This window comes from Aplidium turbinatum, chromosome 16, assembly GCF_918807975.1.
Source record: "Aplidium turbinatum chromosome 16, kaAplTurb1.1, whole genome shotgun sequence".
Lineage (NCBI taxonomy): Eukaryota > Metazoa > Chordata > Ascidiacea > Aplousobranchia > Polyclinidae > Aplidium > Aplidium turbinatum.
Genome location: NC_137487.1, coordinates 965696 through 991297, shown reverse-complemented (window position 1 = coordinate 991297; position 25602 = coordinate 965696). Strand labels below are relative to the sequence as shown.

Here is a 25602-nt window from a genome sequence, read left to right as displayed (position 1 = left end):
AAGCTAACATCTCCTTTTTGAAGTTGGACAAAACATCCAACGCCCCTTTGTTGGCACTCCATTTCACCAAACTAAAGCCTCGGCTATCGAACAAGTCAATGGCTTCTTTTGCAATCTCACTGACCTCATCAAGGCTATTTCCAGAGAATATCAGATCGTCCATATACATATTTTTTCGAATGGTACTCAGGGTCAGGTCACTGGCTCCAGTGGGGTTTTGTTCAATCATTTTTTGAATAGCTAAGCAGGCGATGTATGGACTGCTTTTAATTCCCCAAGGGTGTACACAAAATCTAAACGGAATTACTTTGCCCTTTTCGATATCATTATTCTCAAACCATAGCAAACGGAACAAGTCGCGTTGTTCCATTGGTAATTGAATCTGGAAGAAGCACTTGGTTAGGTCTGCCATTAGGCCAAACTTTCCCAATCTAAAGCGAGCCAGAACTTGTGTTAAAGGGTTTAATATGTCTGGGCCCGACAAAATCACATCATTAACACACCTACCCTTAAACTCAGATTTGCCGTCATATACCACTCGCTTTTTTGCTTGGGATGTCACAAAATATGGTAAGTACCACACACATGCCGATGAGTCGCCGTCTTTTACCGGCTCAATGTACTCACTGGACTGCATTTCAGTCATCGTGTCTACTAAGAATAATCGAACATCAGATTGCTTTAAAGCCTTTCGTCGTAAGCTTAGAACACGGTTAAGAGCCAAAGAGTGGTTATCCGGTAATTCAAAGTCGGTTTTTAACGGTACGGGCATTTCAAATCTCCCATCTTCAACTTTCATTTGCGTCTCAACAAATTTTTGTGCTATGACATCATTGCGGGGCAGTTCTATCGTTTCATCTGTTAGGGGGGGGGGGAAAAACAAGCACCTTCTCGTGGTCCCTCCCGTCAGTACCATATCTTTAAGAAAAAAGATATGCGAAGCGAAGCTTGTCACACTCGAGCAAACCAGGCCCAGGTTCAGCCCAGGGTGGATAGGGAAACGCCCTTCTCAGGGCGCGGCAGCTCCTCTGTCGAAAAGTACCGACGACCCACCGTACTGCAGCTGAACACCGAGGGCATTACGGCCAGCAAGCTCAGCATCATCGAGTATCTGGCCACAAAACATCAGGCTCTCGTTATTCTCCTCCAGGAGACCCACTGCACATCTGTGGATAAGTTGGTATTACCCAACTTCACACTCGCAGGCGCAACCATCAGCAGAAAACACGGCCTCGCCACGTTTGTCCATGAGCAACTGAGCTGGACGCCAATAGACCAGTCCAGTGCCCAATCGGAGATAGAGTGGTTATGCATAGACATATCAGGCTATTACATCATCAATGTCTATAAGCCACCACCCTCACGCTTAACACCAACAGCCATCCCAGTGTTCCCCCAACCCAGCCTCTATGCTGGCGATTTTAATTGCCACCACGTTGACTGGGGCTACAACACCACCAACACCGACGGAGAAAGCCTGGCCTCATGGTCAGCCAATAACAACCTCACCCTACTGCACGATCCCAAGGGTGCAGCAAGCTTCTTCTCCGGACGCTGGAACACTGGTACAAACCCCGATCTGGCTTTCACAAGTGATGATCCTGATAATTGCCAACCGGACAGACGTGTGCTAGAGAAGTTCGCCAGGTCCCAACATCGACCCTCGATTATCACGGCTCCAACGCTCATAATGCCTGTCCCGAGCAAGCCTGTTAATCGATGGGACTTCAGAATGGCTAACTGGGAGTACTATAGCCTCCTCACCAATGAAGCCACACAGTATCTCCCATCCCCTCACACCAACAACGTGGAGGAGGCCTACCAGGACTTTTGTGATGCAATAACATCAGCAGCAAAACAATCCATCTCCCATGGCCGACGAAAGACCTACATACCGTGCTGGGATAAGGAGTGCGAAAGCCTCTACTCCGACTTCCTTCACGCCCCAGGGGGCAATGACACCAACAGCTCAGCCACAGCTCTGCTGGCAAGGCTGGACTTAAAGAGGAAGGAGCGCTGGACAGAAGCCGTTGAATCAATCGACTTCACGCACTCCAGCCGCATAGCATGGAATACACTGAACAACCTAACTGGCAGATCACGTGCCTCTCGTCAACAATGTCCCGTTTCAGCAAATTCCATCGCCTCACAACTTGTGGAGAACGGAAAATACAAATCGAGAGACCGTGAATCAGATAGATCCGTCTTGCAAGAAATGACGAACCTATGGAGGGTAACAACCCCAGACGGGGACAACATCTCGGGTGAGCTCACCCCGGAAGAATTTTCCGCCGCCCTCCAGCACATAAAGCCAGGTAAAGCCCCGGGCCCTGACCATCTATGCCCGGAGTTGATACTCCATGCTGCTGCCTCCTTAAAGTCCTGGTTAAAAGACTTCCTTTCCTGCTGTTTGCGCCACCTGAAAATTCCTAGAATCTGGAGAAGAGCCCTTGTGGTTGCAGTCCCTAAGCCGAAGAAGCCCCCAGGGGACCCGAAGAGTTACCGTCCAATCTCACTGCTCTGCATCCCCTTCAAGATCCTCGAGAGACTCATCTACGCCCGTGTCGAACCAATAATAGATCCGCAGCTCCCCCGTGAACAAGCTGGTTTCCGACACGGACGATCAACCGTAGATCAGGTCACACTTATGACCCAAGACATTGAGGACAGCTTCTCGGCTAAGAAGAAGGCTGGCGCCGTGTTTGTTGATCTCACGGCTGCCTATGACACCGTATGGCATAGCGGCCTCACCTGCAAGTTACTCTGTCTGCTCCCTGACAGACACATGGTCCATATGATGATGGAACTTGTGCAAAACCGCAGTTTTACCCTCACAACCCGGAATGGCCCGTTTCGGTGAGTCCGACTCGGTGAGTCCGATTCGGTGAGTCTGATTCGGTGAGTCCGATCCCTTAACGGGGGATTTTTTCAATTTTTTTTTTAAATTATCAGGTACCGTAGCCTAATTATCATTGCCATTTTAGGGTTAGGGGTTTGGGGTTAGGGTTAGGGGTTAGAGGTTAGGAACTCACTGAATCGGACTCACCGAATCGGACTCACATCACTCACCGAATAGTAGCAGACCCCTCACAACCGGTAGCGGTCGTCGAAGCAGACTACGCCGACTTAAAACCGGCGTCCCACAGGGCTCAGTCTTGGCTTCTCTCCTGTTCAACATATACACCTACGACTTGCCCCCCACCATCTCCAGGAAATATGCCTACGCAGACGACCTGGCACTCCTGCACTCAGCAGGAAACTGGCAGTCAGTGGAGAGGAACCTCAGCCAAGACATGCAAACACTATCAGCATACCTCCAGAAATGGAAGCTACAGCTCAGCAAGTCAAAGACAGTGTCGGCGGCCTTCCACCTTAACAACCGGGAGGCACAGCGTGAGATAAACATCAAGATTGATGGGGAACGCCTGCCCTACTGTGCCGAACCTACATACCTCGGCATAACCCTGGACAGGTCACTCACGTACCGCCGGCTTTTGAGGCGATTGGCGGGTTCCGGCTGGGGAGCTGGTGCTAAAACTCTTCGTACAGCTACCCTAGCCCTTGTTCATTCCACCGCTGAGTACTGCGCGCCGGTCTGGTGTCGTAGTTTTCACACCCACCAGATTGATACCACCATCAACGACGCACTGCGTACTGTGACTGGATGCCTGCGTCCCACTCCAACGGACTGCCTACCCATCCTAGCAGGCATCCAACCCGCTGAGCTACGCCGTAAAGGAGCCACGATTTCTCTCGCTCGCCGCGCTTTGGACCCCGACCATCTCCTCCATGCAACATTCAAGAGTCCACCACCTATAAAGCAGCGGCTGAAATCAAGACGCCCCTTTGTGCCTGCCGCACAACAACTCCTTAAGAACGCAGAAGAACTTGGTTTAAGTGCGGCACACTGGACGAACCACATGTGGAACACGGAGTGGCAAAATCACACCTCCACGCTCCGTGACTTGTCATCACGTGAATCATCATCATCTGTTAGGGTTAAATCCTTTATTACATGTTTTAAACGACTGATTTCAATCTCTTGCGCATCAAAACTGTCAAGACTAAGTGACTCCTCAGCGACGTTACCATTAATGGCAACACGACGTACTTTAGAATCACCAAAGATCATAGAACCTCGACCTCCACTAGCCAGCCAGCCCAGTGGGGTTAAAATAGCATGGGGCTCTTCCCGAGTCATGCCAACACGTTCTTCTAATACTCGCATCAAGTAAGCATGGTCATTCTCGATTAGAATATCGACCGACATTTTGTTAGGTAACGAAATCAATTCAACATTATCGAAATGTGAAAACCTATTAAGTCTTGATGCTGCGGCAATGTTTCGACATGGTCACTCCAAGGTGCATTTACCACTGCTTCCACATCACCATACAGTTCGTCAGTAACTAAGGATTGGATATTAAATTTAACCAGATCAGAGTGTATTTCTTGTTTGCCTGCTAGAGTGTCCATGCGGAAGGATACATTATCCGTGGCTTTTAGATACAATTCTTTAGCCAATCGGCTTGAAACAAATGTGAGCTGAGAGCCTGGGTCGTGTTGACAGTAAACCAGAGTGGTCTCTCCATTAGATGGGTTTATGACCCGCGCAGCCGTGACACGATTAAACACTGCCCTCTTATGAGCGATGCTTATGCTACGATTAGTGACGGCACGTGCCGTTCTAAGACCATTGCCATTGCCTGATGTTCCTTGAGGATTCACATAGGCGTCGTGCAGTAGATAATAGTGCTTAAATCGGAAATGTTCGCCGCAGCGCCTACAATTACATGATTGGGTGCAGTTTTTCGCTTCGTGTCCTAGACGTAGGCAGTTTAGACAACGACCAGTCGTGGCGATGACATCTCGGCGTCGCGACGGCGTCAAGTTTAGGAACTCAGGACAATTGGGTAGTCTGTGACGCTCTTGCTTATTCCTACTCTCACAATAGATACAGAGTATGTCCTTCCTCGTACCCTCAAAAGAGCGGCTACCAAACGTTTCTTCTCAGCTCCCAGAACTAAAGCCAGACCCGCGACTGCTACCTTGGGTGACATTTCTGACAGGCTGTGCTGAGGTTTGACGAATACGCATAATGTGATTATCACTTGCCGACCGTTTTGTATCTTTTCTAGCAACGACTTCCTCCATTAAGCGTATGGCGAAGTCCGTAGAGCGACACTTCTCTTCGCAATTTACGAAATCCATTAGGCTTTGGAAGCTTGGTTCCTCGGTGCTACCATATTGCTCTTTCAGATAGTACAAAAAGTCTTTCTTTGCATATCCAGGTAATCGACCTGCCAAGTCTAGTACAAAACGTCCTTCTAGCTGATGACGCTGGTTATACGCTCTAGCGAAGAGGGTACACTGAGCCAGCTCGTCTTTGAATTTCTTTATTGAGGATGATGACATCCCAGATAATTTATTGCCATGCCGTATCCGCCGAATCTCTGTCTCCGCGAGAAATCCGCCTCTAACGCCAAAGCGCTGCGACAAGCGATCCAGCGACATATCGATCCTTTCCTTTTCGCTCCAACCAGAAGTATCCGATGTTAAGTTGGAAATGGTTTGCGCGGCGCTACGTACGCAGGCTGCCTCTAGCAAAGTCAGCCGATTTCCCTCAAATGGGCAACTCTCCATTAGTGATTCGATACGGTTTTTAAAAAATATAAATGGCATGTTGTTGCCGTCATAGTTGATCAATGCGGCCCTGTCATAGAAAGTGCGACAATTATGATATTTATAGAACCAGTTTTGTTGATCCTCAGCGCCTCTGTTTGCATTAAGCCCTGGCGGGGATGTCATAACATGTCTAGTTTCACGGCCATCATCTTTAATAGTGGTAAATTACATCTCTCACTTTTAAGATCTTTCCTTACAGTTAAGGGGCATGTTTGTGACGGTTTCACAACCTTCTCTCTATAAAAATCATGTTGATCATAATGAGGTTCTATTTCAGCGGCCCCATGAGTCCCCCCGGGCGGTTTTGCCAAAAAATTATCTTTAGTCCACGTTCTATACTTGTTTGTGAGGGCGTTCCCTGGAAAGAGCTTTCTTAGGGGAGTTTCTCTATGTGGCGGTTCCATTAAATTCTCCTGTTCAACCTTGCTCTGTTTAGGTTGGGCATCTATGCTAGCGGCCCCATGAGTGTCATGGGATCTCCCAGGCGGATTGACAATGTCAGCGTCCCACCTCTGGACCTTTTCTATTGCTGTAGGGATGTAGTCGGTGACTCCGAGACTACTGGCCGTAGGCCGTCGTTGCCTGCGCTCCGACCCTTGGTCCGATCCACATTGTGAAAACAACTCAAACTTACTTTGCCTTGCTCTCAGTTCAGCTGCCTTGATCTGCATTTCAATTTCGGCTCTGGCTTCGGCTTCCTCTGCTTCGGCTTTGGCTCTGGCTTCCTCTGCTTTGGCTTTGGTCACCCGCATCTTTTTTTCCCACCGCAACTTCTCCATTTCGAGCCGGATTTCAATCTCTTCTTCTTTTGAACGGCGCGAGCGACTACTCGAGACACTGGTGGTTGATTTTCCTTTTATTGTACCTAATTTTGTATCTACCCTGGAGATTTGCTTCTGTTTTATAGTCAGTCTCAATTCCTCAATCTCTGACCTGACCTGTTCTGTAGCTTCAGATATCATAGTGCTATCCTTTAGTTTATTCGCAAGTTCTAACAGTTCTCCAAAGTTGCCCTCTAACTCTGCCATATCAACCAAGGCCCGCTCTAACGACGCTTCATCCTGTACCATGGGGAGACCTCTCCTAAATTCTCCAACCCCTTGCAGCACTTCTCTTTTTTTATGTCTGACGTCCCTGAGCACAGCTTCTGCACTGGAATCAGCATGGGTAAGGCTGCCATGAACCCCCTGAGGATTCACCTGCCCAACGCCCGGGTGTTCCGCCACACCACCCCCAGACGCAGCGCCCACTGCCAACGGGAAACGTACGAGACACCGGATGGCCACCGTCACCTTCCATTTATCAAATTTAAGAAATTACACTACTGTATACTATAGCCTACACACAGTAATAGCGACACACGTAACGTAATGGACAGCGTAACCAACATTAATTAGGGACTTACCGCTCGCTGAGTTACGGTGACGTAAGCCTCTTGACAAACAATACAGTATTTTAAGCAAATTATTATACACAATTAGGCTACAGTAGAGTTCCAGTTTACAGCACAATCAAAGTTTATTGAAGTCCTTTCGTTGCAGGGAAGTGCTGACCACCCCTTCTGAAGTCTTCCTTGATTGAAGTTTAAATTTGTTTGTCTTTAAGTTAGTTCTTGTTCTTTTAATTCTGTCAATTTTCGTTATTTAGATACTTTATAACTTCTTTACTTCAGTTGTCGAAAGGTAATCAGGTTTTTATTTTTGGTTACAAGAGTAGGTGCTCACTGCCTACCTACAATCCCTCCTCGGTCTGCCTCAATCATACTGGCAATTGTTTCTTGTTGTTTTTTGATTTATTGAGTTAGCGAGTTGGGATAAAAACCTGATTTTGTATAAACTTATAATGGCGTTAACAACGATAACTTAAATCGGAAATCCGTGGTACACATTGGCATTTCTCTAGCTTGGTATTTAATGAAAAGAAACTCAACACAAAAGCAAAATTGTGACCAGAAACAACGGCTCCAGGCACGCAGCAAAAAGCAACAATCAGTTGTGAAATCTCTTGCAGCCAGGCAAGCCACATCACGCAGAACACAAAAAACAACGCAAATTCAATGTCAACAAATTTTCATCACAATTTCAATTCTAAACAAGTTTTCATCACAATTTCAATTCTAATCAAGTTTTCATCACAATTTCAATTCTAAACAAGAGGGCAATTGACCCGCCGGAACACTGAGTACTTTACATAATGAAATGAGGGAAGAAGAAAGCAAAAGACCTTATGAGGTCCCATCGTTAGCTTCTACTTATTAGTATTTTGCAGAAGATATTATACTAAAAAACTAGAAAAAAGAAACTTTACATAAGGTTGCAATCATATCGTGGTGGTTAACACATTTAACCTAACTATAAGAAAATTGCATAAAAACATAACATACAAAAACAGGCCTCGAAATTCGTTTTTGTTGACGGCGGACAAACGTGTCCGGTCTGAGCAGCTATCTCGGTAGACAAATTAAGTCTCACTGCGGACACACCAGTTTTAACGCCGATCGTCATGCTTAAATCACTTTATCTTGATAATTCTTCGCCATTGGAGAACTATATGTACGGTTTAGAAGGCTTTTTAAACTTTCAGCAAAGTCACTTGGGTCTGCTACTATTCGGCTAGTCCAATTCTGCTAGTCCGATTCGGCTAGTTCCCTATTCGGCTACAGTCCAATTCGGCTAGTTCCCTATTCGGCTACAGTTTTGAATTGTATTTTGTATTTTATTCCACAATATCGTTTCTTTTGCATTCCGGCAAAGAAAAGTAAATTGAAATGAAATTTAGCGCAAAATGTTTGAACTATTAAATTGAAATGTTTGCTCACATAAAATCGATATGTATCCTACGTCACCGTCTGTATGCAAACTTTACTTAGAATATATTAGAATCCTCAACTATTACAAAATTCCAAATCCAACAACGCCTTCTGTTTATTTAGAGAATGTTGTATTTTATTCCACATATCGTTTCTTTTTTAGTTGAAATTATCGAAGCTTTAGATGAGTGGGGTTTAGACCTAACCACTGTGATCTTTAAACTAAAAAGTGAATTAAATTTATTTTTGAACTATTAATGTTTACTCAGATAAAATTGACATGTATCCTGCGTCGCCGTCTGCATGCAAACTTAGAATATATTAGAATCCTCAACTATTACAAAATTCTAAATTCAACGACGCCTTCTGTTTATTTAGAGAATTTTGTATTTTATTCCACAATATTGTTTCTTTTATAGTTGAAATTCTCGAAGCTTTAGATGAGTGGGGTTAAGACCTAACCACTGAGAACTTAAATCATATTTATGACACCGGAAACATGCCTAGTGATATGGTACGTTGTACGTTCCATATTCATAACTTTACCAAAGAAAACCGGAGCATCAGAATGCTCACTCAACAGAACAATTAGCCTTGTGAATCATCTAACAAAGATCTTACTCCGAATCATGATGATGAGATTGAGACCAAAACTAAAATTGGGAATTTCAACAGCCAGTTTGAATTTTTACATTAAAAATGTTAACAGAGAGATGTATGTCCGATTCTTCTGTTTATTTAGAGAATTTGTATGTTTACTCCACAATATCGTTTCTTTTGCATTCTTGCATTTTATCCAGTGTTTACCTTTGAGTGCCTTCCCAGACGGCAAAATCCGTCATTTTTACATTGATTCAACGTCTGCAGCCGTTGAACCAATGTAAAATTGACGAATTTTGTTGTCTGGGTTCGTTCAAAATAAGTGTTTTACATCAAAACAACATTTTTCATGATTAACAATAGAGGTTAATGAGATAAAGTCTCAGCTAAAACGTGTCAACAAAAAAAAGACAGTTGCCAAATAGCGTTTGACATAAAAGATAAGTTAAAACCTAAGTGGCAGTTTAGAATAAACCTGGGTTTCGGCGTTACATGACCTGGAATTTTAGTTGAGGATTCTAATATGTTCTAAGTTTGCATACAGACGGTGACGTAGGATACATGTCGATTTTATGTGAGCAAACATTTCAATTTAATAGTTTAAACATTTTGCGCTAAATTTCATTTCAATTTATTTTTCTTTGTTGGAATGCAAAAGAAAAGATATTGTGGAATAAAATACAATTCAAAACTGTAGCCGAATAGGGAACTAGTCGAATTGGACTAGCCGAAACGGGCCATTCCGCTTTGAATCAGGAAGGCTTTGAAAGGCTTTCATCAGACCAACGGCGTGCGCTTGAAGAGTCAAAGCGCCGTGTAGCTGCTTAATACGCGGCATAACTGATTAACTTCCACCGAACGAGGTCGTGTGGCTTCTTGCGTCACAATGCTCTGGGCACGAGTCGGAAAACTTCTACACTAATGCTACTATTTTCTGCTGTGCAAAGTTTCACTAGGCTTTTTTTTTAGGTTTATTTTTGCGTGTCATGTGAGCGAAAGTGAATTTTCCTGGGGCCTTTTCTTTCTTACTGTAATACCAAAACTTAACAAATTTTTTAACCAACCTTGGTTTATCAATATTACTCAGAGATCAAAGCCAGACACTGTGACGTAAGACTTGAACTAAGTTGCGTCGATTAGTGTAGAAGTACGGTTCTCCCATCGATTCTTGGCGAAGAATTCACCTTTGTGACGCTGATTCAATATCATCAATTGTTGAATCAACGTAAAAATCGAAAGTTTTCCTGCTTGAATGGAAGCTAAGGGATACATTTTCTAGATGCGTGCTAGAATGCGCGGGAAATTATATTCTCGCAACAATTGTTCGTGCTATGTAATGACGATTTGTATTGCTAGTTCCTGCGTTATTATTTGGCAGACAAATATGACCGATCTGGATGGTACTTCCCGCGGGCATCACATGCTGTGACGGCGGACATGTCCGCCGTGAATTTCGAGGCCTGCAAAAATTGCAACAATAACATTGCAACAAGGCGACTACTTGAGTTCTGTGATGAAAAGGACCTGTGTGTTGCAAATACCTGGTTTAAGAAAGAGAAAGGAAGAAAAGTGACTTTCAGTGCAGGTGGAAATGAAACCGAAATTGACTTTGGGTTGGTATGCAGGAAAAACAGAAAACTGATCAAAGATGTGAAAGCAATACCATGCGAACTTCAGCATAGGTTGGTGGTTATCGATTTGGACAAGAAAGGTCTGAAGAAAACTGTAAATAAAAAAAGGGTGATCAAAAGAAAAGTTTGGAAGTTAGAAGATGCCGACACAAGAGAAAGGTTTAAAAAGAGAGTTGAAAGTCTTGTTCACAACGATGTGAATGATGTATGGGGATCCTTCAAAAATGGAGTTCTGCAAGCTTGCGATGAAGTTTGCGGGAAAACAAAAGGCAGGATGGATCGAGGAGATACGTGGTGGTGGAATGAAGATGTGAGGGAAGTAATTGGGGAGAAAAAAGTCGCATACAAGGCTTGGTGCAGAAATAGATCAGAAGAAACTAAGCTCAAGTACAGGCAATTGAAAAATCGGACAAAGAAAATAGTTGCAAAAGCTATGAAGAAAGAAGCTGAGCAGGAATTGACCAAATTAAAAAACAGTCCTAACGAAGTATATAAGTTTATGAAGGTTATGAAACGGGATGGGAAAGATGTAGATGGTGAACGATGTATTAAAGGAAGGGATGGAAAACTTGGTTTCAGTGAGAAAGATCGTGGAAGAATTTGGAAAGAACATATGGAGATTATAATGAACGAGGAAAACGATTGGGATCAAAATGTGGAAGCCGACGTGGTAGCAGGTCCATTAAAGAGAGTTACTCGAGAGGAGGTGACGCAAGCAATGAAGAAAATGAAATCGGGGAAGGCTCCTGGACTATCTGAAGTCACTGTGGAAATGATACGCGCAAGTGGAGAGACAGGACTGAAAGCAATGCAGGAAATCAGTCAACGTGTGTTAGATGGAAAAGGAATGCCAAATGAATGGAAGATGAGTGTGGTGATACCCATCTTCAAGGGAAAGGGTGATGTCATGGATTGTGGGTCATATAGGGAATAAAACTGTTGGAGCATGCAATGAAGGTAGTGGAAAGGGTGTTGGAAAATAGAATAAGATCTGTGGTGAAGCTGGACGAGATGCAGTGTGGATTTATGCCTGGGAAGGGAACGACAGATGCTATTTTTATTTTGAGAAGGTTGCAAGAGGAATATCGGGACAAGGGTAAGAACTTGTACATGTGTTTCGTGGACGTGGAAAAGGCGTTTGATAGAGTTCCAAGAAGATTGATGGAATGGGCAATGAGAAAAAAAGTAATGCCAGAAGCTCTCGTGCAAGCCCTAATGGGTCTTTACGATGGTGCAAGGACAAGAGTTCGCGTTGGATCTGCCCTCTCAGACGAGTTTTCGGTGAAGGTCGGTGTACACCAGGGTTCTGTCCTCTCTCCTCTAATCTTTGCCATTGTGATTGATGTGATTTCCGAATGTGTAAGAGAAGATTCATTAATGGAGATACTGTACGCCGATGATTTGGTTTTGTTGAGTGACACAATGGAAGATCTGAGAGGGAAATTTGAGAAGTGGAAGGAGTCGTTTGAATGTAAAGGTATGCGTGTGAACATTAAAAAGACAAAGGTCGTAATAAGCGGAACGGAAGGGGAAATCACAATGAGCAAAATTGACCCATGTGGCGTCTGCGGAAGAAGAGTGATGGCAAATTCTGTTACATGTACGAAATGGAAGATGTGCAAAGATGAAGAGAGTGACATGCAGATCTGGAGATGGTTTTGAATGTGAAAGATGCAAGAAGATTGAGGAAGGAATGATTGGTCCTGTTGAAAAGCTGAATGACGAAGTTGAATCAGTAAATGCCTTTTGCTATCTAGGAGATAGATTGAATGCCAGTGGTGGTTGAGAAGCGGCAGTGACTGCAAGAGGAAGGTTTGGTTGGGTGAAATTCAGAGAGTGTCGAGAGTTGTTATGTGGTAGAAGATTTCCGTTGAAAATGAGAGGAAGAATTTATACTAGTTGTGTGAGATCTGCAATGCTGTATGGAAGTGAGACATGGTGCTTACGGGAAAACGAATTGGCGATTTTAAGAAGAACTGAGAGAGCGATGGTGAGAGCAATGTGTGGTGTAAAGCTGATGGACAAAAGGAATACCGAAGAACTTATGAGCTTGCTTGGGTTGAATGAGATTGTTGATAAGTTGGCAAAAGCGAATGGAGTGAGGTGGTATGGGCATGTTTTGAGAAGGGATGAAGATGATGTTTTGAGAAGAGCGCTAGAGTTGCGAGTGGAGGATCGTAGAAAACAAGGAAGACCAAAAAAAACATGGAAAAAGCAAGTTGAGGAAGAAAGCAGCAAGGTGGGCTTGACAAGAGAGGACGCGCTAGACAGATCGATGTGGAGGCAGGGTGTGAAGACGATTGCGGCACTTGGAGGTGAATCCGGCCACCCTCGGTAACGGGGACATCACCGGATTAAAACTGGACTACTACTACTACTAACATGACAAACACACAAGAATCAAACAAAACACAAATCAGATCCCGAAAATCTGTCGCATAGGTAGATTAATTCTACCGAAAATTGTACAATTGAGTATCAGGAGTAACAAGTGATTAAGTACGAGACAAACATTGTAACTTTTTTTTCAATCAATCATTTTATTTTTCGTCATTAACGCGTCCGGGACAAAAAAAATACTAACTACAAAATTCGATATAGACATCAGCACGTTAATGAACGGGAAAAGGTGGCAAAACCTTGAAGGGTTTAAAACGTGCCTAAATGAAAAATTATGTAGTTGGCTATAGTATATATCAGTAGTTAGCACGGCCACAAAACCCAAAGTTATTAGTTTTTGGAAAGAAATATTAGGACTTCATCTTTTGGCGAGTATTATGATGATGGATGTCATGTAGATCATTAAAATAAGCATTGAAGCATTCAGATTGAAGTCCACTTTTTTATTTGTACATGAAACCAGCATACTCAAGTTCCGTTCGGTGATGAAGCTTAGGAACATCACATTTTACATGTTATGATAAATTTATTGGGAGTAGGCCTATGTCTAGGGTAAAATAAACAGCCTCTGAGAGCTTTATTGAATCATTTCCATGGGATGCCCAACAGATTTATCAGCCCTACCCCAATTTAAGATGGTGCAGCAGATAAGGCACTCGCTTTCTCATCATACATCCACGTTCATACATCCACATCCATCATCCACGTTGCATGTTCGACTCCTGGCTTAAGCTGGTTGTTGAAAAACGCCACTCACCTCTACCCAGGGTGTAATAAATTGGGTGGGCGTAGTTGCTAAAGGAAAGACGATCAAGAAAGGAACTGGCCACCATACTCTCATGTCATTAATGCCTATGGCTTAGTACAGCGGAATGGCCCGTTTCGGCGAGTCCGATTCGGCTAGTCCAATTCGGCGAGAGCCTTTTTCGGCGAGTTCCCTATTCGGTAATTTTTTGAAATTGTTGAAAGGAAATTATCGGGTACCGTAGCTTAATTATCATTGCCGTTTTTACATCGTTTTAACATCGCTAAACGTTGAAATCTTGCTGAAAAAATAAAATAGCCTATTTGAACTATTAAATTAAAATTCGTCATGTTTATGTCTATAAGTTAGTACTTTTGAATAGTTAAAATGATTAGTTTGGATCAACAAATGTGTGGCCTACAGCTTGGATTGAAAGGAAATTATCGGGTACCGTATAGCCTAGTTATCCTGACCAGCAAAAACTTGTTGCAAGAACCCAGTTAGCCTTACAGTTCATTTTTACATTGTAGTAACATAATGAAAAGGCTAACCAAATGTGTGGCCGACAGCTTGGATTGAAAGGAAATTATCGGGTACCGTAGCCTAGTTATTCCAACAAGCAGAAATTGCCGTTTTTACATCATTTTAACATCGCTAAACGTTGAAATCAGGTAGAAAATGCACAGCCACCAAACCTAGAAAAGAAAGCGAAAAAGGAAAACTTTTATTTCATCGATTGTAAAATAGATCGACAATTAACACTTGCAAGAGCAACAAGGGCGATTTAACACAAAAGAAATTCAAAAAGTGACAAGTTTCTCGAAGTTTTTACTTTGAGAGTCTCGCATTCGAAAACTTGGATGTGATGTCATAAAAGACTCAGAAAAATAAACATTGCAGGAAGCCGGCTCAGTGTGACCATGCGGATTCAGAAAAAAGGAAATAACAATAAAGATATAATTAAATAGAGAAATAAAACATAGTAACTTTAGCAGGTTTAGCATACTTTATTTCACACAAAATATAACATAATTAAATAAAATAAACTCAAACGTTTTCGACACGTACGTGTGTCCTCATCAGGAATTAATTAAATGTAATATATATAATTATTAAATGTAATAAAATACAGACATACTACTTCTGTTCAAATAAACTTTGTTCAATCAATTTCACTTCCAAAAGTTTTACAAACGTTACAAGTGAAATAATTTTATGGCGATTTAAATGCAATTATATTTTCACTAAAAAGGTAGTGATAAAAATGCAAAAAAAATTGTTGTCAAAAGCAAATTAAGGAGAAAGATTTGCATACAGACGATGACGTTTGCATACAGACGGTCATTGATAAGTTTGCATACAGACGGTGACGTAGGATTCAAAGAACCCAATTAGCCTAACAGTTCGTATTTACATTGATTCAATGTCTGAATATTGAATAATATTCAATCGTTGGATTTGCAGAAGGCGTCGTTGGATTTTCAAAAAATTGCCGAATAGGGAACTCGCTGAAAAAGGCTCTCGCCGAATAGGAAACTTGCCGAATCGGACTCGCCGAATAGTAGCAGACCTTAGTTACACCTTATTTTCTCTCCCCGATGCTTGGATCAAGTATGGGATTCACCTTTACCTGTTTTACCCCAATTTATTAACCCATTTATTAATGGCTAAAGCATCGGCATATGCATACTTCGGAATGGCCCGTTTCGGCTAGTCCGATTCGGCTATTACCCTATTCGGCTACAGCCCGATTCGGCTAGTCCGATTGGGCTAGTTCCCTATTTGGCTACAGTCTTTATCAGTTAGTTCCCTATTCGTCAATTTTTTGAAAATCCAACGATAATCCTTCTGTAATCCAACAAAATCCTTCTGTAAATCCAACGACGCCTTCTGTTTATTTAGAGAATTTTGTATTTTATTCCACAATAGGCTATCGTTTCTTTTGCATTCTTGCATTTTATCCAGTGTTTACCTTTGAGTGCCTTCCCAGACGGCAAAATCCGTCATTTTTCTTGTCTGGGTACGTTCAAAATATGTGTTTTACATCAAAACAACATTTTTCATGATTAACAGTACAGGTTAATGAGATAAACAGAAGTGTTTTATTAGTTGTTTGAGTGTGTTATTGTTCAAAATCATAGGCGCCTAACTATTTTTTTGGCCGTGAGGGCGAAAGCGTGTTTCATCAGCAGCAATGTAAATTCAGCAAATGTCACGCAGATGGATGACGTAATTATGCCGTCATACTAAGATTGCTTTTATTGCCACACTCGGAGTTATCGCTACGTTCGACCTCCCGTTAATTATTATAAACAAAACTCGACCACTTCGTTTAAGCAAACACATGACATGCGTCTGCGTTAGCTAGCGGTTATGGACTGCGACTCTTTAAGCTAAGCACAACATAAAGTTTAGCAACGAACTAGATTTATTAGCATGAAACAAGAGACGAAAAGGTTTACTAAAAGGTACACTGTAAATGGAATGACAATGTTTTGAAAATGGAATGCAAATACTAACTTGATCATACGCTTGAAAATATACCTGTGGAAAGTAAAATCATTCATGTTTACATCAATTCAGCAACGCGTCACCTTGAATAAATTTAAAAGTTGCTGACATCCGCAAACAGCCCTTGAAAAATAGTTACGGAGAGACGTTTGATTAAGTTTTCGACTTGACATTGCTCCCTTTTCACTGCAATATCGCAACTGATGACTGACCGCTGTAAAACGCCCGTTTTCGCGTTACAGATGAAACAAAAGATGCGCAATTGCGCATATTCCGCCTTTGATCGGGTTTCTATGGCAACGGTCGTGTGTGCGCCATTCAGTTTGCGTGAGTCCGTTACTGCGTTGATTATGCGGCATGTGCACAATGCGGTTTGTACCAGCCCTTGTTGCATTGGTTAGTGGTTACCTCGGGCCGAGACTTCAAGTTCATTTTCACAGCGAGCGATTCACTGGGCACCGCGCAATTCACTGCAGTGCAGAGGTTTCGCCTTTCGAAAGCGACATCAAGTCTGTTTGCAAGCTCATAAAGCTAAACGCACGCTCCGTCTACGTAGCAAATTATGTTTTTTTTTTTTTGGGTGCACTCAACATCTGATGATATTGAATCGACACAAAATGGTAGATTTTTGCTATGTCCCATGCAGCAAAATCAATCATATTTACATTGATTCAACGTCTGCAGACGTTAAAATGTAATGTAAAAATGACAGGTTTTGTTGTCTGGTGTGGGATTGTAGCATTGCTACTCGTTGTAGTGATTATTTATTGCGAATCTGTTGCGGTTTGCATTCAAAAAATGTTTTCCTGCTGCCGATCGCTAGTTCATCTATTGTTTTATGTATCAATACAGCATAAAAAGTTGCCCCCACGCAGAAATATGCGTCGGGGCCAGGCCCCCACAGCTTAGGGGCCTATGTTCAAAATACACGTAAAAACTTACATACGAGTTATTAATTACGGAGATAGCATAAATTTGATGCTCTAAAACAAAGTCATATATTATCATATATAGTCAAAGTGGCAAATGCGCGGACGGACAGTTTTTACGATAATGCAGGGTCCATCAATTTAGAGATTTAACCGGCGGTAAGTAGTAACCGACGATTCATTTCGATAATATCAAACTTCCATCTTTACACTCTGACTACAAAAAAAAATTAGGCCTAGGCTATATCACGTGAAAGTTACGAGTAATTAAGCATTGATTTCAACGACCTAATTTTTGAGCAAAATCAACTTTACGACCGGTTTTGCGAACTTTGATCTTCCGCTTTGCAAGGCAATTTGATAGTTACTTTGAACTTTAGTCCAACGTAGAGTGGTTTCACTTTAACCTGAATAACAAAATGTCTACTTCTGGCTTTCTTTCTCAATTAAAATGATTAATCAACGCATTCGAAAAGGTTTTCCAGAATTTCGTTATTGCTTTGTGACAAGCATTTCTATGGTAAACAACTTTACCTCGCTTCCCACTTTTTTCTCAGCTATTCTCTTTTAAATACCGGCGCGCGTAGTCTTGCTCCTCCGTCAAGGGGTGGTAATTACACGCAATTCATTATGACGCAACCGAAGGCTTTAATTTATTACACAGCTCACCCAGACAGTAAAATCCGCCATTTTTACATTGATTTAACGTCTGCAGACGTTGAATCAATGTAAAAATGACTGATTTTGCCGTCTGGGAAGGCACTCAAAGGTAAACACTGGATAAAATGCAAGAATGCAAAAGAAACGATAGCCTATTGTGGAATAAAATACAAAATTCTCTAAATAAACAGAAGGCGTCGTTGGATTTACAGAAGGATTTTGTTGGATTACAGAAGGATTATCGTTGGATTTTCAAAAAATTGACGAATAGGGAACTAACTGATAAAGACTGTAGCCAAATAGGGAACTAGCCCAATCGGACTAGCCAAATCAGACTAGCCGAATCGGGCTGTAGCCGAATCGGACTAGCCCAATCGGACTAGCCGAATAGTAGCAGACCCTGCATACTTTGCGTATGATGTGTTTGGCAGGTCGTGAGTGTAGATGTTAAACAGAAGAGATAACAGGACAGATCCCTGATGTAGACAAGAGGTCAATTTCTTTTTATCTCAAAAAGTAGTAGCCAACACTTGTTTTAGTGTTCATAAACAGATAGCCCACCCCAGAAAACATTGGGGTAGAGCTAAAAATTATTCAAATATGTTGAGCGGTTCTTGAGATATTGCCGTTTTTCTATTGCTCCTTATCTATGAAGCCACCTAGTGGCTAAGGTTATTTCACTTGTAACTCGAGAACCACTTGTCTGATTTTCATCAAATTAGCACCATTCTTCTCAGAAAAGTGAGAAGCATGTTTTAAGTCAATAAAAAAAATTAGGTGGTGCCAATATTTAAAAATTTTGTCTGTATTATAATGAAATGACCCGACTGTGGAACCAGCGCCGCATGATCTTGAGCCTGGCTCATATTTGGCTAATATTTGCAGAGCATTTCCTGTTTTGACCATCAAAAAGCTGAAAGCAGGCATTTTTGATGGCCCTCAAATCCGCAAGCTCATAAAAGATGCACGTTTTGTGCAGTCTATCACAGACAAGGAGACTGTTGCATGGCAGTCGTTTGGTTTAGTCACACAGAAATTCTTTGGAAACTAAAAATCTGTAAATTACCAAGAATTGGTTGAAGATATGCTTTCCTAGTTCAAAGATTTAGGTGTGAAGATGAGTATCAAGGTTCACTTTCTCTTCAGCCACTTAGATCGTTTTCCTTCAAACCTTGGTGACCTAAGTGAAGAGCACGGAGAAAGGTTCCACTAGGACATTAAGGTCATAGAAGAGCGGTACCAGGGCAGGTGGGATGCCCACATGATGGCTGACTACTGTTGGAGTCTCCAACGTGACTGCTTGGCCACATAACATTCCAGAAAGTCTTATGAAAGAAAATTTGTAAACATTGACTAATCTTTTCGCATTATGTAATTGATTAATGTGCTTAAACAATTTACGAAATGTAGGCTACTTCGATTGTTACTAAAAGTAGTGTTTGTGCTTTGAAACCTGTTTTTGCAAACGAAAATCTGTTGTTTACTGCTAATATTTTTATTTTTTTATTTTTGCTTGATTTTTGCATAAAACATGATTTGCCTATAGAAGGATCTCTGCAATAACAATTGTCATATTTCACAGAATGGCATCAAAAATGTAAGAATAAGGTATGGACATGCTTGTAAAGGCCAGACAAGGTCTCATCAAAGTTATAGCACAAAGAAAATACCAATGTCAAAATTTGCATATTTTTAGCACTTTTTTGGAGTAAAATCATGGAATATCTCAAAAGTTAGAGCCAATTCGTAAAAACCAAGGTCATTTTCGGATTCACCGGCATCAAAATACCCCAAAACCGTTAAAACTTTCTTGGCACCAAAATGTGTGTTGACCAGTGTAATCAGTAGACGTGCAACTTTGTTTTTTTACAAAAGTTCAAAACAAGTAGGCTGCATACTTCTAAACCTAGTAATGTGCTCTGTCCGTGGCCTACGTGGCCACGGCTCTGTCCCATTGTACATTGTCAAACAAAACAAATAGTCCGGTTCACTATGTCAATATAAAGATTTTCGTTCAAAATTTTGGGAGATTAGCAAACCTATACATTTTCGGAAAGCTTAGACCATAAGAAATCCGAAAAGCGTTAATTACATTTGCAGAGATGTCCGCATGGCCGCCATTTTGAATTTTCAAAATGACCGTTGCAAAATATATATTTTACTCTATCTCAGCTTTTAATAAACTTAGAAACTTCATCAAACATGCTAATCCTATGTTTTGAGGGTCAAGGAATCCATTAGAACCACACTTAGATACCGAGCGTTAACCACTTTGCAATTATCCGCCATATTGATTTTCAAAATGGCCGCCGAAATTATATTTCGTTATATTACTACTTACTACTCGTCGGCTCCAGCTCGTGTCCGAGCATTGGTTTTGTCTTCAAATTGAATTTGGTTTTGGATGGTGATGTCATATGTGGCTTTGGAGGCCCAGTCTATGATGGAAAAGACGTGGGCAAAAGTCATTTGAGTCCACCTGTAACGGGAAATGGGTCGGAGAGGGTGTTTTGGTAACAGACTCTGCCAAGCATGCCATCATGGAGAGCACGGATCAGGGTAATAAAGTCGTCAGGGCATCCAAACCGAGCAAGAACAGACCACATAGCAGGTCGAGGAACTTTATCAAATGCCTTCTTCAGGTCCCAAAAGATAAATGAAAGAGGTTGTTGTTGTTCTTGACACTTTTCTTGGAGTTGTCGAGCACAAAAGATCATATCTACAGTGCCGCGAGAAGGTCTAAAGCCACATTGGGACTCTTGGAGTACGTCCTCTGCTAGCGTGATAAGACGATCAAGGAGAATGCGGGCAAAGATCTTGCTAGTGATGCTGAGGAGTGAGATACCACGGTAGTTGTTACAATCTTCTCTATCTCTTTTCTTAAACACTGTAACTATATTCGCATCTCTAAAGTCGCTTGGAAGTGTTTTTGTTTCCCATATCATAAGAATCAGCTGCATTAGGCGGTCCTTTACCTGGGGTCCTCCGTAAAGAAGAAACTCTAGCGGAATGTTGTCTGGTCCCGGAGCTTTGTTTTTCTTCATGTGTTTGATAGCCTTATTGAGTTCATTCAGTGTAGGTGGTGTGGACATCCAATCGCGGGTGGGATATTGTGGAGTATTGCGGAGAAGGTCACTGTGAGGAGATGAGTGGTTATTTAGCAATGTTTCAAAATGCGACTTCCAACGATCAATGATTCCTTCGGTGTCAGTGATAATGTTTGAGCCAGCTGCGTCTTTTAGACCCCCTACTGATGACTTAGTCGGTCCAAAGATTTCTTTCGTCGCAGCGTAAAAGCTGCGCAATGCGCATATCTCGTTGGTCGGCATATTTTTGCAGATCTTCAGCTTTCTGTTGCCACCACTTCTTTTGCGCCTTACGAATTCCTTTTTGGCATGCTGTGGCAGCTTGTCGATGTTTTAGTTTGTTGGTTGGAGAAGGATTATTTTCCAAAGTGAGTCGTGCACATTGTTTACTTTCAATAAGGTTGGTGATTTCTTCGTCGTTTTCATCAAACCAGTCCTGCTTTTTCTTGTGTTTGTAACCAATTGTTGCTTTAGCTGCAGCGGACATCGCGTCTCGGAGTGTAGTCCATTGGTCTTCAACTGTGGCGTTATCTAGAAGGTTTAAATCATGCAGGTTTTTATCAATAGCTTCTTGGAAGGATTGCAAGGTGTTGGGATCATGAAGCTTGCTACAGTCAAAACGACCATGGGAAATGTTTGCCGAGATGCGTCTAGTTGGTCTACGGATCTGAATGTTCAGGCGGCATATCAGAAGGCGATGATCTGTCCAGCAGTCATCTGCTCCTGGCATAGAGCGTGTGAGTTTCACATCTTCTCGGTCTTTTGTTCTTGTGAGGACATAGTCAAGGGTGTGCCATTTCTTGGAGCGAGGGTGTCTCCATGTAGCCTTACGACGGTGAGGTAATTGGAAAAGAGTGTTTGTTACGATTAGATTTTGTTCAGCACAAAGACCCAGCAGAAGTTCTCCGTTTGCATTGCATTTCCCAATACCATGATGGCCTATGACACCCTTCCACATGTGATGGTCCCTGCCAACTCTGGCATTGAAGTCACCTAGCACGACAAGTTTGTCTAGATAAGGAACTTTTTGGATAGTATGTGTGAGCTGGTTATAAAAGGAGATCTTATCTTCATCTTCAGATGTGAGTGTTGGTACCTCTACAAAATCGGAGTGTCTAGGGAGCTGACTTTGTTCAGCCCCCATCTTATGGAGATGCCTCAACGTGGTGTAGAGGTGAACCAGGCTGAAAACTAGGCTAATCCCTAGCAACTCCTGGGGCTAATAGACTTACTACTAGTTGAGATATAAACTTCATTCAACATGCTAGTGCTAAGTTATGTTGACTAAGGAATCCATTAGAAGGAAGCCTTCACACCAATGTCATATTTTGAAGAAAAAGGAAAACAATTCAATTTTCTAACAGCTGTTGTTATTTACAATATCTGCATCGAGTGGTTTCCAAACTTTTTTGAGCGCGACCCAAATCTAAGTCTTTGGGAAACATCTCATTTCAGGGATTTGATCTGACTAAATGCCCTATTACTGGTTTAGAGCAAGGCTTCTCAAACTTGATTTGCGGCCCTATTTATGAAGTATTTTTGTGCGACTTCTTAATGGGTTGTACAATGTACGGTACCTACTAAATTCATACTTTTAGTTTATTTTGTGACCCCAAAATGACAATTTGCTACTCCATTTGCGGTCATGACCGGTAGGTCGAGATACTTAAGTTTAAAATCTCAAATACCGATTGAAAACCAACTTCACTAGAACTTTCCATATTTGTGTATGATCATTATATATTGTTGATTAGCAAAATCATCAAGAAAATTATTGATGAGGATGTGGTGGTGCCCTTGAAAAACCTGGATGACTTTTCTTTGCCTGCTGTCCATTCTGCGTCATCCATTGCTAGCTTGAAAACCAATGCAAGCTCTAGGAGTATCCAAATGGAAGAAAGTTTCACCATCAATCTTGGAGCTCAGTTGAAGACAATGCACAATATACGGCTTATAGTCACCGACATCCTCAACTTTGGGCGCTACTCTGATGAAGGGTAACTTTGTATTTGCAGCTACAAGTATATAACTTTTATTTCTTATTCAATTGCAAATTTATAAGCTTTAAAACGTCATAGAGTTCATAACTTTCAAAGCACATGAATGGTGCATAATTGAATAAATATACCGGTAACCTATTACAAAAATTCCGACTAACAATTTTTTGATTACATACCATTGAGAAGACACAACACCACTCCTTTGGTTAGTGCAATCCATCAGTTCTTTGTATGAGACTGGGGTTAGGTATGTATGTTTTTACTACTCCAGATTAATTATCACACAGAGGCAGAGTGAGCAGCCAATCGTTTGTCTTGTCATGCACAGGGACGGTTATAAACGACTTTAGTCACCATTTTTTGTTTTTTTATATTATTTCTTATCGTTTCATACTTTTTTTTGTAGTAGCAACTCTCCATTTTGCTTCAAATACGCCTGGTCTTCATCCCATAACATAAAGGTCAACCACTTGTCTCCAGTGATTCTTCTATTTCTCTCTGTCGTTGGCATCTTCAATTTTTAAATTATTTTTTGATGGGTCATCCTACACAGTGTCTTCTATTTTCTTCAATGGTCTTATTTATTTCACTTGTCTAGTCACTAACTCATTACAAACTGGCTTTGTCAAGTTATTTTCATCCGTTTGTTCAACATGTCCAAGCCATCTTAAATGATGTCCGGATGCAAGCAGGTTATTTCTCAATATCCGTCCACTTTCTCCATGCATCATTTCTCTTGCCACACATCATTCTACTCATTCTTATTTCTGTCATTTGCACTTGCTTAATTGGCTATCTATCGTCTTTGTTGCCCAGCATTCATCTACATAACACATTATGCTTCTTGGATACATTTTGTACTACCTTCCTTTCAAGTAACAACTGTTTTCATTTACTGCAAAAGAAACTGTAAAACTATAGCTGCTGAATAACTTAATTAGTTTACTGCAGTTTTGCCTTAATTCTGTAATTCAAAAGTGTGGTCACATGCTCAGCAAGTGGTACCAATGAGCCACCCAACTCCATGTGCTATCAATGATGAGGGCTGTTCGGATCATAAATCCTGGGAAATGCTGTTTCAGTGACGACCATGTTAACAGTCTATCTTCTTTGTTGGTTGTCTTGATTTTCTTTGTTTATTTCTTTCACTGCATATACGATAGCCTGTTATGATGAGTAAACTGTTCAGAAGGAGCGACCTACCTGGCATCAGCACTACCTGACTACTCACCATAGAACAGTTAGCAATTCTTGCTGCACTCGACTGCCGAGAAGCATGATCTGTAAATGTTCTTTAAAATCTAATTGGTGAATTTACAGTTGGACCGACTGATACAGGTTAATTTAATCAGTAAAAAAAGGTAGAAAGTACCACACTAAAATCGGCAAGTTCAAGTTCTTTCAATTCAAATCTAATAATATTCAAAAACAAAATTTTGTTGCTAAACTTTTCCAATAGAATAAAGCCTTTTATTTGAATAAGCTTGTACTGACAAATTTGATAAACTTGAATTTTTCCAGTTTAGTGTAGTACTCTCTACTGATTGATTATATATAGCAGAGACACATATTACAGAGACGTACAGTCGTACATATACAAATTTTGTTCCAGCATTTAAATTTTAGACAGATGGTTGATGCAAAAAAACGATTTAACCTGTTTAAAAAAAAAAAACAAGCACAAAAAACAACATCCCTAGGCATGCAAGACACGCAGGCCTTTCGCTTCATTTAGTCTGCAATCGCTGATGATATGGCTTGCAATCTGTTTCACATATGAGTATGACCCATCTTGAAGATATTTATACTTTTCACCCTGCGAATGAGTGAAAAAGCTTTGGATAATGCAAAAACTAGGTCTTCGATGTGAAAAATGTAATTTCCTAGTTTTGGGGATTTTAAGTAAAATTTAAAAACAAAATTTTTCCAGGGTTCTTTAAACATGTTCTTGCTTTCAACAATCAAAGTTAAAGTTGAATCCCCCTATCCCCGTGCTTAGGCTACTCCCCCCCCTACTTAGGTACTTTTGCAACATGACACATAGCACTTCTTTTTTAGGGAAATAGAAGCTCAGCGGTTCCAAACAGCTATGTCACTATACTCTTCTTCTCTTTCTGCACTCATTGTATTTGCCGACCAACGACTGGGTTACCAAAGCAGTGTACAAACTGGTGAGTGGGTTGTGAAACTTGGTTGTGGTTGTGAAACTTTTTCAGCGTCCACAAGAAAAAACATGTCCAAAAATTTCAGCGTCCACAAGACATGTCGGTTAAGGCGATGTGAAATTTGAATGGACAAAATTGAATTATCACACAGGGTGACTACTGTTGTGTAGAGTATTTTTGTGAAGTTTTATGCAATAAAATCCAGTATCCGTAAACATGTAAGCATTTTAGGTTAGTATTTTCTAATTCTTGCAAGGTGATTCCACAAAAAATGCTATCACAACGCATCAATCCACGTGACCCAGATAGCGCGCTCTGAATGGCTAGTTAGGGAAAACGTGTTGTGTGCCGCACACACGCGCGCGAGCAATTGCTGTCTGC

General features: G+C 41.5%; 1 protein-coding gene across 1 annotated transcript in view; it reads left to right on the top strand.

The window, feature by feature from the left end:
- Nucleotides 1-25602, top strand: part of LOC145785359 (FERRY endosomal RAB5 effector complex subunit 3-like) — a 116903-nt gene that overhangs the window by 48823 nt on the left and 42478 nt on the right. The window contains exons 6-7 of the mRNA XM_082597014.1: nucleotides 22811-23053; nucleotides 25115-25227. Coding sequence (XP_082453140.1) covers nucleotides 22811-23053; nucleotides 25115-25227 — 356 coding nt within the window. The remainder of the gene's footprint in view (nucleotides 1-22810; nucleotides 23054-25114; nucleotides 25228-25602) is intronic.